Here is a 16,328-nt window from a genome sequence, read left to right as displayed (position 1 = left end):
TGGATGATACCTTAGAGAATGAGATGGGGTTTGGGGTGGTGGATTATATTTGTGAGAAGTTAAGGGGGTGGTCAAACCGCTATTTTTTGCTTTTATTTGGCTTTTGGTTTGTTGGTGCATTTGGTTGGGAAGAAATAAAGTGGTTTTTAAGGAATGTTGTTGGAATCCTACCGAAATCTTGATTGTAATTAAGAATTTCGGTTGGGATTGGTTATCTATTCTTGCTAAAGGTAGGGGAAATAGCACGAAGGAGGTTTGGCTTTGCAACCCTTGCACTTATGTTAGTGCGTAAGATAGTTTTATTTTCTCTTTTGTTGTTGATTGTGTTCCTGTTCGTTTTCTTTTGTATTGGGTTGCACCCCTTGTGCGTTTAATACAAGTGCTTATCGAAAAAAAAGATAAAGATGACGAGAAGTGGAAAATGAATGGTGAACTTATAGATTAAGATGCCGGATCGAGCTCATTGATTATAGTTTTGATTTTCTATTTTAGATATAATATATAAAATAAAGGATTAAATATGTTTGTGGTCCCTATGAATATCTCAACTTTCATGTTTAGTCCCTACTAAAAAAATAATATATTTTAGTCCCTACAAAATTGTTATGCATGTAATTTTAGTCTCTCCTGTTAAATTAATGTGTACTTTTGAATGATTATTTTGAAGATATGTTTAGAACGTTAAAAAAAGTTCCTCTAAAAAAAAGAAACTCAATATTTAATTTATAAATTGAGATTTTCATTACTTTTATCATTATTTTTTGAAATTTAAAAAATTTATATTTAATTCGTTTTATTTTAAAAAATTCTAAAATTTAGTAAAGAAATGTTTTATTATATTCTAACATTTATGAAAAAATTATTCAAAATTTTGGAAGTTTAAAGGTAATTAAACAGTTTTAAAAATTTTAGAAAATAACAAGGCCTAAACTGCATGCTTGAAATTTTTATAGAGATTAAAATATATTATTTTTTAATAAGGACTAAAAATAAAAGTTGAAATATTTATAGAGAACAAAAACATATTTAACTCTAAAATTAATCACTCAATTTTAAGTTCAAACTGTTTTTTTATCTTCTTATATTTTTACAATTTTTAAATTGATGATATATTGATTTTTAAATGCTCTGTTATTTTTGAAACATAATAAGTAATTATAAATGATTTTTTTAGAACTTAATTTGTAAAAAATGTAGGTCAAAAAATTGGAAAAACTTCACCAATTTTCAATTGAGACGGCAATAGTGGGTTGGCAGCATACACGCCGAAGAATATAAATTAAATAATGTGTTGTGATTTATCTTGTTTGGAGCACGTGATGGGAAAATTCTTAACTAACCACTTATATAGACTTATAGTACGTAACAACGCATTTAGTCAACATTATTTCTCTATAAATAAGATACTAATCAAACAATAACTTCATCAATTGCATTTTCCAGTACTCTCTATCAATAATCTTCACACCCTTTCTTTTCCAATCAAAATGGCACACTTAGATGAAATAAGAGAGTCCCAAAGAGCTCGTGGCACTGCAACCGTTCTAGCTATTGGAACCGCAACTCCACCAAATTGCATTTACCAATCTGATTTTACAGATTATTACTTCCGAGTTACCAACAGCAACCACATGCCTCAACTCAAGGACAAATTGAAGCGTATATGTAAGCTCGTATATACATGAATGCATGTTTTCATGCATATATGTTTTTGTTTTTGTAATCTTTCATGCTAGACACACATGCATGCATGCATATGCATGTCGGTTCAACTTATGTGTTTTTTTTGTTTGAACAGGTGAGAAGTCAATGATAAAGAAACGTTACATGCATTTGACAGAAGAAATGTTGAAAGAAAATCCAAACATATCAAGTTATGAGAAATCATCTCTGGACGCACGCCAGGACATTTTAGTTGAAGAAGTACCAAAGCTTGGAGAAAAAGCAGCATCAAAAGCCATAAAAGAATGGGGAAGACCAAAATCAGAGATAACTCATCTCATTTTTTGTTCAACTTCAGGTGTCGACATGCCTGGTGCTGATTATCAACTCGTCAAACTCTTAAACCTAAATCCATCCACAAAACGATTTATGTTATATCACCAAGGTTGTTTTGCTGGTGGAACCGTTCTTCGTCTCGCCAAAGATCTTGCCGAGAACAACATTGGTGCACGTGTCCTCGTTGTTTGTTCTGAATTAACTGTTGTTACTTTTCGTGGTCCAAATGAAAATCACTTGGATTCCTTAGTTGGACAAGCACTCTTTGGTGATGGTGCTTCATCTGTGATCGTTGGATCAAACCCTGATGAAAGAATTGAAAAACCGTTGTTCTATCTTGTTTCGGCTTCCGAAACGATTCTACCAGATTCTGAAGGTGCTATTGAAGGACATTTGCGTGAAGTGGGACTGACTTTTCATTTGAAAGAAAATGTTCCAGAATTGATTGGTGAGAATATTGTGAAAAGTCTGGAAGAAGCATTCCATCCACTTGGAATAAGTGATTGGAATTCATTGTTTTGGGTAGCACACCCTGGTGGTCCTGCAATATTGAAGAGGATTGAAAAAACAGTTGAATTGAATTCAGATAAACTAAATGCGACAAAACATGTTCTTAGTGAGTATGGAAACATGTCGAGTGCTTGTGTGTTATTTATATTGGATGAGATGAGAAGAAAGTCTATGAAGGAAGGGAAGTTGACTACTGGTGAAGGACTTAAGTGGGGTGTTTTGTTTGGATTTGGTCCTGGCTTGACCATGGAAACCATTGTTTTGCATAGCGCAGCCACCAACATATAGACTCACTCACTCACTCTCTCGTTACTACATATGATATGATGATATGGAGATAATAATGAATAAAGGAATAAAATAAAATCCTATCTTTCTTATAGGATATTTTGGGATCCCATGCACATGGTGTGATGCCTGTAGGGATCATTAGATCTATTGAGACAGGTTTTCTCTTATTATAGAAGCTAACAATCCTCACCGTTGTTGCATTGTGAGTAATGTTGTCTATTTTTTCTATTTGTATTAATTTTCTACTCTTTAACCGTAAAGTCGGTTAATTTGCATGTGTGTATTTATGTGTGTTTTAATAAAAATGTTTGCTATTTCAATACCTTTTATTTGTCATCCTTTTCAAAGAATTAAATGAAATTATGTTTTTCAACATATTATATTATAAACCATATCATATTATAATCCAGTATGTTCTTCAAGGCATAAAAACAAGTTAATCTAGGTCTAGACTTATGAGATCATCTCAACACCTCGTAAATCCACAAACATAACACAAACGTTAAGAAAAATATAAAAGATCGAATATTTATGGTTGACTTAACTGTGTCTAACGCCTTGATCATATTAACTACATAAAATATATGATAATGTACAAACTTAACCTTAACAAGTGAGAACTTAAATACACATAACAACACTAACTTGATAAAATATGCAAGCCCTTATTTATAGAAGTTAAAAAGTGACTTCATTCTCTAGCTGGTTGTAACTCACCCAAAAAATTTGTCTTTAGGGTTACTTAGTGCCAAGGTCTTTTTTACACCATCTTCGTGAGCTTCCCTGAATTTGCTGATGGAGTTGTATATTCTCCCAATTATTTTTATCTATTCTCAAACACTACGTTCTATTCTAGATTTGTTGATTAAAGATCCATTTGACCTGTAACTTTGTCTTTGCAATCCAATATATTTTAACACTATTGAGTTATATTCCTTTCTTGATTTAGAAACCAAATTACCCGTTGTATGAAAAATAATTAATTGTAAGTACTTGTCTCTTCTTGGAGTAAAGTAGTCACGAGGATAATCATAAGCATAACAAAATTTTAAGTTTGAGATTGTTCATGGAATATCAACATTTTAAATTTGGGGTATTTATCTTAAAACCAAATGCCAAAATAAGAGACTTAGAAAAATATTGTAAAAAGTGATAGTCATAAAAAAGAGAAAGAAGACGAATGAGTACCCGTACAAATAACAAAAGTGTTTAATATCTTATAACCATCCAATGAAGTCTTGAGTGTGGTAAAAGAAAATATCTGAAAAATCAGATGAATGAAATAATATAGTCAATAGAATATGTATTTATTTGTTGAACTATACTTGTATATAAGTCCGACATCGACTATAACATGTAATATATTGTAAATCTCTCTCTCTCTCTCTCTCTCTCTCTCTCTCTCTCTCTCTCTCTCTCTCTCTCTCTCTCTCTCTCTCTCTCTCTCTCTCTCTCTCTTTATATATATATATATATATAATACAGTCTCTGTAGTTCTATTTTAACATGTTTAATCTTAATATCTTTCAATATCTCTTTTTTATGCTTTTACAATTTGGGTATTTCAATGTTGGAAAAAGTTTCAATATTGAAGTGTTTTTTTGTTATTTCTTCAGATAGATAGCTAAAAGATGAGTTTTGTTTGTTTTTTGATCATATAGTGTTTTGTATCTGGTGAGATATGTTATGGTGAATCGAAATAGTTTGATAATCGTTTCTGCTTTTGAATCAGTAGTTTTGTTTTTGTTATAAAAGTTATTATGTATGGTTAATGATATTTTGTGGTTGATTTAATGATTTTGTGGTTTGTTTTTCAAAATTTAGACTGAATCGAGTTTTACCGCTGAGTTTTGAATCTAACAAGGTATAGGCTTAAAATTAAATTGAAATATTTCTTTTAGAAGCTCTAACTAGAGAGATTTTATCATTTGCCTAATATTTGCTCTAATTGTTATGATTCTTATTAGTTGGGTAAGATAATGAAGAAAGTACAGGATGTGAACTAATTATTATAGATTTGAAATTATTATTATAGATCTGAAATTTTTATTATAGAGCTGAAAAGTCACTAAGTTGCTTGGTATCAATTCTCTTTGTTTGGGTACTTTTTCAATTCATGTGTTACTTAAACCATTCTAATTTGTTTGTTTGTTTTTGTTACTTGGAGGATATACACACTTTAGCATATGATAAAGGATGGAGGGTATGTAAAGACTTCAAGAAGTATCAAGTTTTAAAACAAAATCCCTTCTGGTGATGGCTAAAATCTACTCGAGTTACAGAGTTATATTATTTATTACTATATTATTTTAGCTTATCTTAGAAATATAATGTCAAATTAATTATCGCAAATGTTGACCATAAAGCTCATGCTGCAAAACATGTATGAAATCCATCCAATGTTTTTTCCTGTTTGTTTTGTATATCGTAGCTTTGAACCATCATAAACTTTGGACATTTGTGCTCCAAAATGGTTTTTGGTGTTTTGTATTTTCTGGTTTTTGCTATAGGTTTGGACTGTTTTCTACGGCTTTTTCTTTGTTTCGTTTTCTGAGCACACTAATGTTGTTACAATTATGAATTTTATGGCAAATAAAAATTTCCTGCTTAGTGATTCTCTTAACGAAACTGTTCTTGCGCGTGATTTAATATGTTGTCGAAATTAAAGGATATTTACCACTCCTTCTTTAAGACAATCTGTGTCTTTGGATGAGCATTGTCTAAGTTTGCTAAGCATTGTCTGAGTTGATGTGATGCAGGTACATAAAGTTGGCTTGTTAGAGATATTAGTTAAGATGTATCTTTGTGTTAACGGTTATAGTTAACACTGTTAAATATTGTTAAGCTAGTTAGTTAACCGTTCAATTTTGATAACGGAACATTGATGTATAAAAGCAAGGCTTTAGCCCCTTGCATGGTTTTTGAGAAAATCTCCATTCTCTGCTTCTTCTCTGCTATAGCTTTATCACTTTTCTCTTTATCTTCACTGAGTGAAGCATGGAGCAAAAGCTCAAACTTTAACATGGTATCATTCGCTTGATTCGATCTTCCGCGCTTCTACATTCTGCAGATTCCGTTCTTTCCTCTTTCTGTTGCTCGACCACACATTCTTGAAGTTCATCAATGGAGTCAGATGGAACTCCCGATTCGATGCTCAAGTCGCAAGAGTTCTCAATCGGTAGTGCTGGATCCAAATCCACCACCTCCTTTGGACCGAAACTTTCAGTTAAGCTTCAAGATAACAACTATATCTGCTGTGGAATCAACAAGTGGAGGGAGTTATTCTTTCTCAGAAGATGCATAAGCTTGTGGTGAATCTAGTGATTCTGCAGAAGTTCAAGACACCTCAAGATCGAGTTACAGGTACGATCTCTAAAGAATATGAACACTGGATTGTGCAAGATCAAGCTGTTTTTATCTGGTTATTGTCTATAATTTCTGAATCTGTGTTACCTAGGGTTCTTGCGTGTAAACACGCCTTTGAGGTTTGGGACAAGATTCATCAGCATTTCAATGCTCAGATGAAAGCTAGGGTTCGCCAATTGCGTGTTGAACTCAAATCCACCAAGAAAGGGACAAAATCTGTCACTGAATATGTGCTGCGAATCAAAGCCATTGCTATTTCGCTTCTAGCAGTAGGTGATTCTATCACTGAACAAGATCAAGTTAATTCTATCTTACAGGGACTTCCAGAGGAATACAATCCCTTCGTTATGCAAATGCATGGTTGTCCTACACCTCCCACGCTGTGTGATGTTGAAGCATTGTTGTATATGCAAGAAGCACAATTGGATAAGTTTCATGAGGAGCTAGCAGCAACGACAATAGCGGCTAATGTGGCTCACATGAATCATGAAACACATGGCTCCAGAGGAGCATATCCAGGCAACAAAGGTAGAGGACGCTTTCAACGCAGCCGTGGTCGTGGGCGAGGTAGAGTTACTACGGGAAATAGACCAACGTGCCAACTATGTGGTAAGTATGGTCATGAAGTCACAACCTGCTGGCATAGGTTTGATGAGAACTACATCCCTCCTAGTGCAAACATCAGTGTACCGGCAAATTCTGCACAAGTTACTACTAAGCAATATGCTCCATCAACTGCCTCCACAAACACTCAGGTTGTGGCAATGATGGCTACCACAGGGCCCTCGACTGGGTATACTACAGAGTACAATCTTCCTTTAGAGTTAGAATCTCAAGCCTGGTTTGCGGATTCAGGTGCCTCCCATCATTTAACTCCTTTTGCTCATTTGTTACATAATAGTAAGCCATATACTGGTACTAGTAAGGTGTTTGTTGGCAATGGTCAGACTCTAACCATAGCATCTGTAGGATCCACACACTTGCACTCCACTCTACATCCTGCACATAAGTTAATCCTCACTAATGTTCTTCATGTTCCATCTATCACTAGAAACCTGTTATTTGTCTCAAAATTTGCTAGGGATAATAATGTCAAATTTGAATTTCTGCCTGATAAATGTCATATTATCTCTCAGGCTTCTAGGCATATACTTGCTGAAGGAGTTCTCGATGCAAGTGGCTTATACTGCTTTCCTCAGCTGCATTTGGAGCATCCAAGGCTTTCAAGTTTACATAGTAATCTGAGTATTAAATCTAGTATTCATAGTTATGTTGTTTCTCATTCTGATGTCAATAAAGTAGATGTGAATAACACTAGTACTCTGTGGCATCATAGGCTTGGCCATGCCAATTTTAATTTTATTTCCTCTATACTCAAACTTTGTAATGTTTCTTCATCCAATAAAAATAGTCATTTCTTTTGCTCTGCTTGTAATCTTGGTAAAGCACATAGGATACATGCTCCTCTCACAAATACTGTCTATCACAAGCCCTTTGATATGATTTATACTGACCTTTGGGGTCCTTCCCCATGTCCATCTAGCTCAGGTTTCAAATATTACATAGCTTTTGTAGATGGTCACTCCAAATATACTTGGATTTACTTACTAAAACAAAAATCAGATGCCTTGCAAGCTTTTAAACCTTTTTCATGTTTTTGTCCAAACACAATTTTTAACCACTGTCAAAGCTGTCCAATCTGATTTTGGAGGTGAGTTTAGACCCTTCACCAAGTTCCTAGCAGATTTAGGAATATCCCTTAGACTCACCTGCCCTCATACCTCACATCAAAATGGCTCAGTTGAAAGAAAACATAGACAGATAGTAGAAATGGGGCTTACCTTACTAGCTCATGCCTCTCTCCCTATGTCTTATTGGGACTATAGCTTTCCTACTGTTGTTCATATCATTAACAGACTTCCTTCATCAGAATTAACACAAGCTAATTCACCTTTTCATGCCCTGTATGCCAAAGATCCTGATTATACTACCATGAAGGTTTTTGGGTGCTCTTGTTATCCGTTACTGAGGCCTTATAATAAACACAAATTACAGTTTAGAAGCCAAGAGTGTGTTTACCTTGGAGTGTCACCTCAACACAAAGGCTTTAGGTGTTTGAGTAAAGATGGGAGGATCTACATCTCAAAAGATGTTACATTTAATGAACATAATTTTCCCTTTTCCAAACTTTTTCCCAAAGTTTCTCTTACAGGTGTAGGGACTGAAATTCAAGTACATCCTCCTAGCAGCCTACCTATGCCTAATCTCTCCTCTCATGTACCTTTGTTGTCTACTCCTTCAATGAATCACATAGCCTCCAATAGGGTGGAACCTGCAGACAGCCCTGTCTCGCATCCGGGTACAAACAATCCAGGGGATCACATCACAAATATGCTGGGTAACAACCAGGATCCTACCCCTCACTCTCCTTTAACTACTCAACAGTCTGCTGTACCTTAGACTATTTCCAGACATAGTCCCCAAAGTGTTGGTGATGGGCCCAGTAATGTTGAAGAGTCTCAGTATTCAGAGACTCATGTATCTGCTTCCCCTGAATCTGTTCAGCCCTCTCACCTGTCCCCTCTCAAGTCTACTGAAAATAACATTCATGAGTCAACTTCTACTGGTCATACAAGTGTTCCCTCTAATACTCACCAGTCTTTGTCTCTTCCTATAGTTGATACACAGGACCTATCTACCACTTCAAATAATTTCACACAGGATATAGATATCACTCAGTCCTCTCTATCTCCTTCTATAGGCACTAATGTTTCTCCTCCTTCTCTTCTACATAACTCTCACCCTATGATGACAAGAGCCAAGAATGGTCATTCTAAACCCAAAGTGTTACTGGCTCATACTGAGACTGAACCTTCTAGCATTAAACAAGCCTTATCCAAACTAGAGTGGGTTAAAGCTATGACAGATGAATACAATGCTCTTTTGGCTAATCACACTTGGTCCTTGACAACTCTTCCTCATGACAGACAAGCAGTTGGATGTAAATGGGTTTTTAAGATCAAGGAAAATCCAGATGGATGCATTAGAAAATATAAGGCCAGGCTTGTAGCCAAAGGTTTCCACCAGGAACAAGGATTTGACTACACTGAAACTTTTTCCCCAGTTGTGAAGCCAGCCACTATTCGAGTTATACTAACCCTAGCTATCACACACAAGTGGGACATTCAACAAATAGATGTTAATAATGCCTTCTTGAATGGTACTCTTCATGATGAAGTCTATATGGTGCAGCCACCTGGCTTTGTGAATCCTGATAAATCTCTTGTGTGTAAACTTCACAAAGCCATTTATGGACTTAAACAAGCCCCTAGGGCTTGGTATGAGAAACTGACACATGCTCTCTTACAGTTTGGTTTCACATCCTCTAAGTGTGATACATATTTATTTGTCTACTCAAAACATGGTACAACTGTGTATGCCCTTGTTTATGTTGATGACATTCTGATTACTGGTTCTAGTACCAAACTAATCCAAACTGTGATCACTAATTTACATAGTGTCTTCCCCTTAAAGAGGTTGGGTAGACCTAGCTATTTTCTTGGCATTGAAGTCAAATTTTGCAGGGATGGCTCATTGTTCCTGAATCAATCTAAATATATTTAGGACCTGCTAGCAAGAGCTAAGATGTCCAATGCCAATGGAGTTCCCACTCCCATGTTGAGTAATTGCAAGCTGAGCAAACATGGTAAGGATAATTTTCTGACCCTCATTTATACAGGTCAGTTGTGGGTGCACTGCAGTATGTAACTCTCATCAGGCATTTAGTGTGAACAAAGCTTGTCAATACATGTCCTGTCCCTTGGAACCTCATTTATACAGGTCAATACATGTCCTGTCCCTTGCACAGCCAGAATGGGCTTCAGGTTATCTCCATCTCTCTCTACCTCTAAGTTTTTTCTGCGAGCCTACAGTGACTTGGATTGGGCAAGTGATCCTGATGACCGTAGGTCTACATCTGGCTCTTGCATATACTTTGGTCCCAACTTAGTCTCATGGAACTCTAAGAAACAGTCGCTTGTTGCACGCTCGAGTACGGAGGCTGAATATCGTGCTCTAGCACATTCCACCTCTGAACTCCTCTAGCTTGAATCTCTTCTATCTGAGTTATGCATTCCGTTTCACACACCTATACTCTTATGTGATAACCTAAGTGCAGTTATGCTTTCTCATAATCCTATTTTACATGCTCGCACTAAGCACATAAAGTTGGATATACATTTTGTACGAGAACGTGTCGTGGCAGGTAAGATGTCAATCAAGCATATCCCTGCTGCACTTCAAATTACAGATACCTTAACTAAGCCACTCGGGACTGCAGCCTTTCAGGATCTACGTGACAAACTCAAGGTTGTAAGCTACACTCCCCACTCTTCAGTTTGAGGGGGCTGTTAGAGATATTAGTTAAGATGTATCTTTGTGTTAACAGTTATAGTTAACATTGTTAAATATTGTTAAGCTATTTAGTTAACCGTTCAGTTTTGATAACGACACATTGATGTATAAAAGCAAGGCTTTAGCTCCTTGCATGGTTAATGAGAAAATCTACATTCTTTGCTTCTTCTCTGCTATAGCTTTATCACTTTTCTCTTCATCTTCACTGATTGAAGCATGGAGCAAAAGCTCAAACTTTAACATGGCTTGGTGGATGGCATATCACGAAGAAGTTGCAGCAGATTGGTAGATAGGGGATTATCATCTCATCATTACAATAATGCATTGATTCTGTTTCTTTTTGCAGTGAAAAAAAAAAAGAGAATCTGTAATCATATATTTCACTACCAGTCTACTGGTATCATCATTGACAATTGACTGCCTTATTGGTAAAAGAGATCTATTATAACTTAGATGGGCAGTGGATGTGGCGTGATTCCGATTCGCGGTTCGGGGCTCGTCGTTGAGTTTTTGTCGCGCAATCTGTCGAGGGACGCGGTTGAACGATGCTGCATGGCGTGTTCGAGGCCTGAGCGCAGTGGCTCGTCCCCATGAAGATTCGCCTACGTGTAGAGCTTTGCCCACTGATTCGGAGTTTCGATGTGAAACTCGAAGCTTTTTGTGACAAAGGCCATGGAGGATTTTGACTTTTTACGGATTTTCAGTCCTGATTTGGCCTCGCCATTTGCAAAATTCTATGAAATATTTAGGTTTGGGACAATTGAATTCTCATTGAAGGAGATTGTGATTTGTTGGTTTTGAGAATGTTTAAAATTGAAGAAGATTTGAATTTGATATAGTATTGTTTTGGGAAGATTTGGAGATTGACAATAACTTTAGAAACGAGTTGTATTTCCTCTTGAATTTCCAATCTGGTATCAGTTTGATGAATATTTGATTTGGACTTGATTAAGTAATATTTGGATTTTGTACCAATTTTGGAGCCTTGACATTCACTTGGATATTAGAATGTGATTTACCATCTTTACTAACTGGGAGCTACATGCTTTTATTGGGTGCAGTTACCGTGCATAGATAAAAATCTATGCACCATGCATAGATTATTATGGACCCTTGGATCAAATTTTAGACATCAATTGTTATTACTCAATACTCAATACTCACCACTCAATACTCAATACTCAATACTCAATACTGGATTAAAAACATAATCCAATGACTTATGTAGGCTTATGCATGGTGCATAAGTAAAATCCTTATGCATATTAGCCAAAGCCCTTTTATTGGATGTTTCTTGCAATTGAGTTATATATCTCTTGTGTTGATTAGATGTTTCTTGCGATTCTGTTACATTAAAATAATAATTGAAACAAAAATTATCTAATGATATATACAAAAATTTAAATAAATTTTACCAGAAAAGAAAATGTTAAATAAATTTTTGTATTCTATAGGATTCAAAGTTAACTAAATTTTCAGATGTAACATGATTACTTTTTAAACGATTTTTAATATTGTCTTAATAAACAATATTGCCTTCCATCTAAAAATAAAATAAAATAAAATAACTCTATTAATCTTAATAAATTATATTAATTAATTGTTTAAATTTCAATTTATGATTTCATATCTATGCTAATAAATACTGTATAATTTAATATAATATGAAAAATGGATTTTAACTACATACAACTTTTGATATATATATATATATATATATATATATATATATACACGTTTTTTTCCAAATATAAAAAATTAATTTTTTTTAATTATAAATAATAAATTTTTTTGGTTAAATAATTTTATCAAATTGTTTTTTTATTTCTTATTATATTTTAAAAACAAACACTTGTAACATACCAGTACACGTGCGAATGCTCAGGTAATACATTAGTATCGTGTGAATGCAGGGGATAACAAATAGAAATAATAAACAAGTATCCGTACGAACGCACGCGTAACACATAAGTATCAGATGAATGCATGCGTAAAAACATTGCCTTAAATTTTTGAAAGATCATTGTGTAGGAAAAAATTTAAAAGACTTTGATAAAACGTGTGTAAATGTAAGCTCCATTTTTCAAAAATTTATGGAGATTTTCTATATATATATATATATATATATATATATATATATATATATATATATATATATATATATATATATATATATATATGGAGATTTTCAAATAGATATAATTTACTTATGATAAAATGTGTGTAATTGTAAGCTCCATTTTTCAATGTACAAATTAAAATTAAGTTAGCGAGTTTTTGATTATTATTAATTTTTAGATCAAAATAAAAATTAATACCAAAATTCAAAACAAAATAAAATTTATTTAATAAATAAATTACTGCATTATGTAATATATAGAAATACATTGCAATTAATATAAAAAAAAGAAGTGGCCTAGTTGATGGGGAGTATTTTGTTAATGTAAGAGGCATGGGTTCAACATTTCGCGGAAACAAAATTTTTTAGCTTCCCAAAAAAAAAAAAACATATTTTTAAGCAGCCTTAAAATTATTCCTTCCTTTGTCATTAATAATAATGGGAACACAAAACAAAAATAGTATTTATATCTAAAAAAATGTAATTTTGTTTCAAATATTTGTATATATACAACACGGTTAAACATTAAACTTTCTGATATTTTTCAAAAGATTATTTTTCATTTAAGATATAATATTTTTAAGAGAATGTATAAAAAATTAAAATATATATTATTGATGAAAAATAATTTTGATGAAACATTTTTGTGTTTATTTTAAAAATGTATATCTCTTTTGAAAATAATAAATTATTTTGGTAAAACTTTTTTGTTTTTCTTATTTACATTTTTATTACATTTTAAAAATAAAGCGTGCATTTCACTCAATTACCCGTGAAAACGCACATGTAATCACATCAAAATTAGTGTAAACGTACGGATAATACATCAGTACCGTGTGAAGCCACAAATAACCCGGCCAAAATTCGTATAAATGCAAGAGCTGTTACATTTTTTGTACTATTACAAAAAATAAAAGTAATTTGATTTTAAAATAATATATGAATTTAAATAGGAGAAAATGTGTTGTTTTATAATTATTTATGTATCTAATATTTTTAATTTAAAATCCAATAATTTTTAAGATAATATGTGAATAATTGAATATATATTATTGATATCTTTCTTTTAAGAATTGAAAAATTGATACAATTTTGTTTTTATTTTAAAAAATGTCTTTCTTTTACCGTGTGAACGCACGAATAACTTGAAAAATACATTTCAATTTTATCTATTTTGCACAATTTTTTTTAAATATGTGTTTAATATTTTTTTCCTTAACAATGATTGATTTAATTAACTTATATAGTAATCTTTGACTACCTTTTTTTTCTCCTTATTTTACAATTAAATTTATTTTATTTTATTTTACTTGAATTTCAAAAACAAACTGGTGACATATCTGCGGTCCATATCAGTACCTGTGTGGCGCACGTATAACACACCAGTCTCGTGCGAATGCACGAGTAACACACCAGTACCATGTGAGCACACAGATAATCGTTATTTGTACAATTAAAGAAAATAAAAAAAATGTATGATTCCAAACACGATATAAATGAGTTATTTTTAAATTATTTATATTTCTCATATTTTTATTTTGAATTAATTTTCATTTAAGATACCATATTTTTAAAGATAATATATGATATGTGATTAATATTTATTTGAAAAAATGGACTCCTGAAATGTATCTATTAATTCCATTTATGCTTTATATGTGGGATATCAATTGTTTTTGACACATTGTTTTTTATTTAATTATACATTGTCTTTGAACAACGATTTTGTGGTGCTTTTTCCACATTAAAACATATATGTTATTGATTTTACATGAAATACTTCTCGGTTTTTAATTAAATACGAACTCTATCTAGAATATCCGGTCTAACCCAAACCAATACCTGTGTGGAGGCACGGGTATCCTACTATTTGAGAATAAAGAATGTTGTCCTTAAATCGATGTTCCAACATCGTAATGCTCCGACCAAATGTGGTTTGTATCTCATTATGTTGGTTTTTAATCATGAGTTTACGGAGTCCCAATCGCGACACAAGTCACCCTTGCTATTAATCAACCAATTCTTCAAACTAGTATGTGCCGACTCAACTCTATTGGTGGTTGTATTCCTAAGTTATCAAACATTATCAGTCCACGCACAGACAAACTTCTCTATCACCTTATCAAGAATGGTGCTTTTAACATATTTCAATAAATTAAGATACTTTTCACACACTTTCTGAAATTGAATGACGGAATCGGCATATAATTCTTTTGTCGAAGAATTTACAATATGATTCCATGCATTCATTATTTGTTCAACAATCACACCGGGCTTCACAAATTTTCCACCTTCGCACTCTACTTCTTTCGTCCTTACTACGGGTTTTACCTTACTTCTCACATTACATGTTATGTGATATCGACAAAGTAATGCATTAGAAGAAGGAAATACCTTTTCCACCGCATTCATCAACGCGGTATCACGGTCCGTAACAATCGCCTTAGGCATCTGGACTTGTTCCTTCAAAAGTGAGCGACACACCTCTAATTCTGGCCTAAAATTATCCTCTTTTTCACACTCCAAAAAAGAAAAACCAACGACACATGTCTTCTCGGTAGATGTAATACCAACCATCTCAAATAATGGAAGTCTATACTTATTGGTCTTATAGGTAGAATCGAGAATGAGCACTGTCGAAAATGTGTTAACAACTTTATCGAATTCAGATGACTCCAAAAAATATTTAGGACCGTAACTCCATCGTCGCAACTTTTGTACCGGGACACGTAACTGTTATTATCCAACAATGTTAACAATTGTTGCATCTCACTTCTATCTCCCCTGATCGCGTTATTTTTGTGGTACCAGATGTTATACACTTGCCTTATATTTGATACGTTGTCGGGTTTCTTCCATTTCAATGTGGCAAGTATATTTTTCGGTTGGACAAGATTCAAGAACATGTCACTAATACATGTCTTCTTTTCCTGTTTGAGCCGACATACACTAGGATGACCTTGTAACTTTGAGCACAGTTCATGGTTATGCAAACCACAAATAACACTAGATTTCCACTTCTTGCTATAACCACGAATTTTAAATGGACACTCGCATTTTCTACTACCCGTGTCGTCTCTTTTAAACTTCCTTAAAAGAGTATGGTATTTCCCGCTTCTTTCGCACAACATTGTTACAAAAGCGTTTCTTCTTTCCGAACCATTATCCGATCTTCCTATTACCGCACCAAATCCAAGGCTAGTTGCATTCCTGTGAATCCATGTGAGAGTGCTATAACGATCATCAAATTCTTGCTTGTTATTAAAGTCACCACTGACATCTACCGCCTTTACGACTACCCCTTCAACATTCGGAGAAACATCATTTATAGAAACTAATTCTTTTGAGATATTATCGGGGTGCACCATACCTATTTGTTAACAATAACAAATATAACATAAAATCACAAAACTGCTGGAAAAAACAGCCCAAACATGTTCTGGAGAAGTACCTATGGAACATGTTCATCTTTAACACGTTTCGGAGCTACATGATCATGCTGGTTCAAAGTATATCAGATAGTTGTGGAGCTACATCTACGGAATATTCTGGCGCTAAGACATTTCGTAGATGTAGCTACGGAAAAACTCCAGAACTGATTTAATTTGAAGTTTTTCCCAACGTTTACCAG

The 16,328-nt window shown here is 33.7% G+C and overlaps 1 protein-coding gene across 1 annotated transcript; it reads left to right on the top strand.

The window, feature by feature from the left end:
• The first annotated feature begins 1,416 nt into the window (after nt 1–1,416).
• Nucleotides 1,417–3,129, top strand: LOC131661373 (chalcone synthase-like). The gene is made up of 2 exons (XM_058930902.1): nt 1,417–1,665; nt 1,799–3,129. The coding sequence occupies exons 1-2, from the start codon at nt 1,488–1,490 to the stop codon at nt 2,794–2,796; spliced, it is 1,176 nt and encodes a 391-aa protein (XP_058786885.1). The 5' UTR covers nt 1,417–1,487; the 3' UTR covers nt 2,797–3,129.
• The last annotated feature ends 13,199 nt before the right edge of the window (nt 3,130–16,328 follow it).

The sequence above is a fragment of the Vicia villosa genome, linkage group LG3 (genome assembly GCF_029867415.1).
Source record: "Vicia villosa cultivar HV-30 ecotype Madison, WI linkage group LG3, Vvil1.0, whole genome shotgun sequence".
NCBI lineage: Eukaryota > Viridiplantae > Streptophyta > Magnoliopsida > Fabales > Fabaceae > Vicia > Vicia villosa.
This window is presented reverse-complemented; position numbering and strand designations above follow the sequence as displayed.

What these genes read in the sequence shown, in the direction of transcription:
- LOC131661373 (XM_058930902.1), top strand. Translation starts at nt 1,488, where the DNA reads ATGGCACACTTAGATGAAATAAGAGAGTCCCAAAGAGCTCGTGGCACT. An exon ending in GGACAAATTGAAGCGTATAT is followed by an intron (nt 1,666 to 1,798) that starts GTAAGCTCGTAT and finishes TTGTTTGAACAG; the next exon opens with GTGAGAAGTCAATGATAAAG.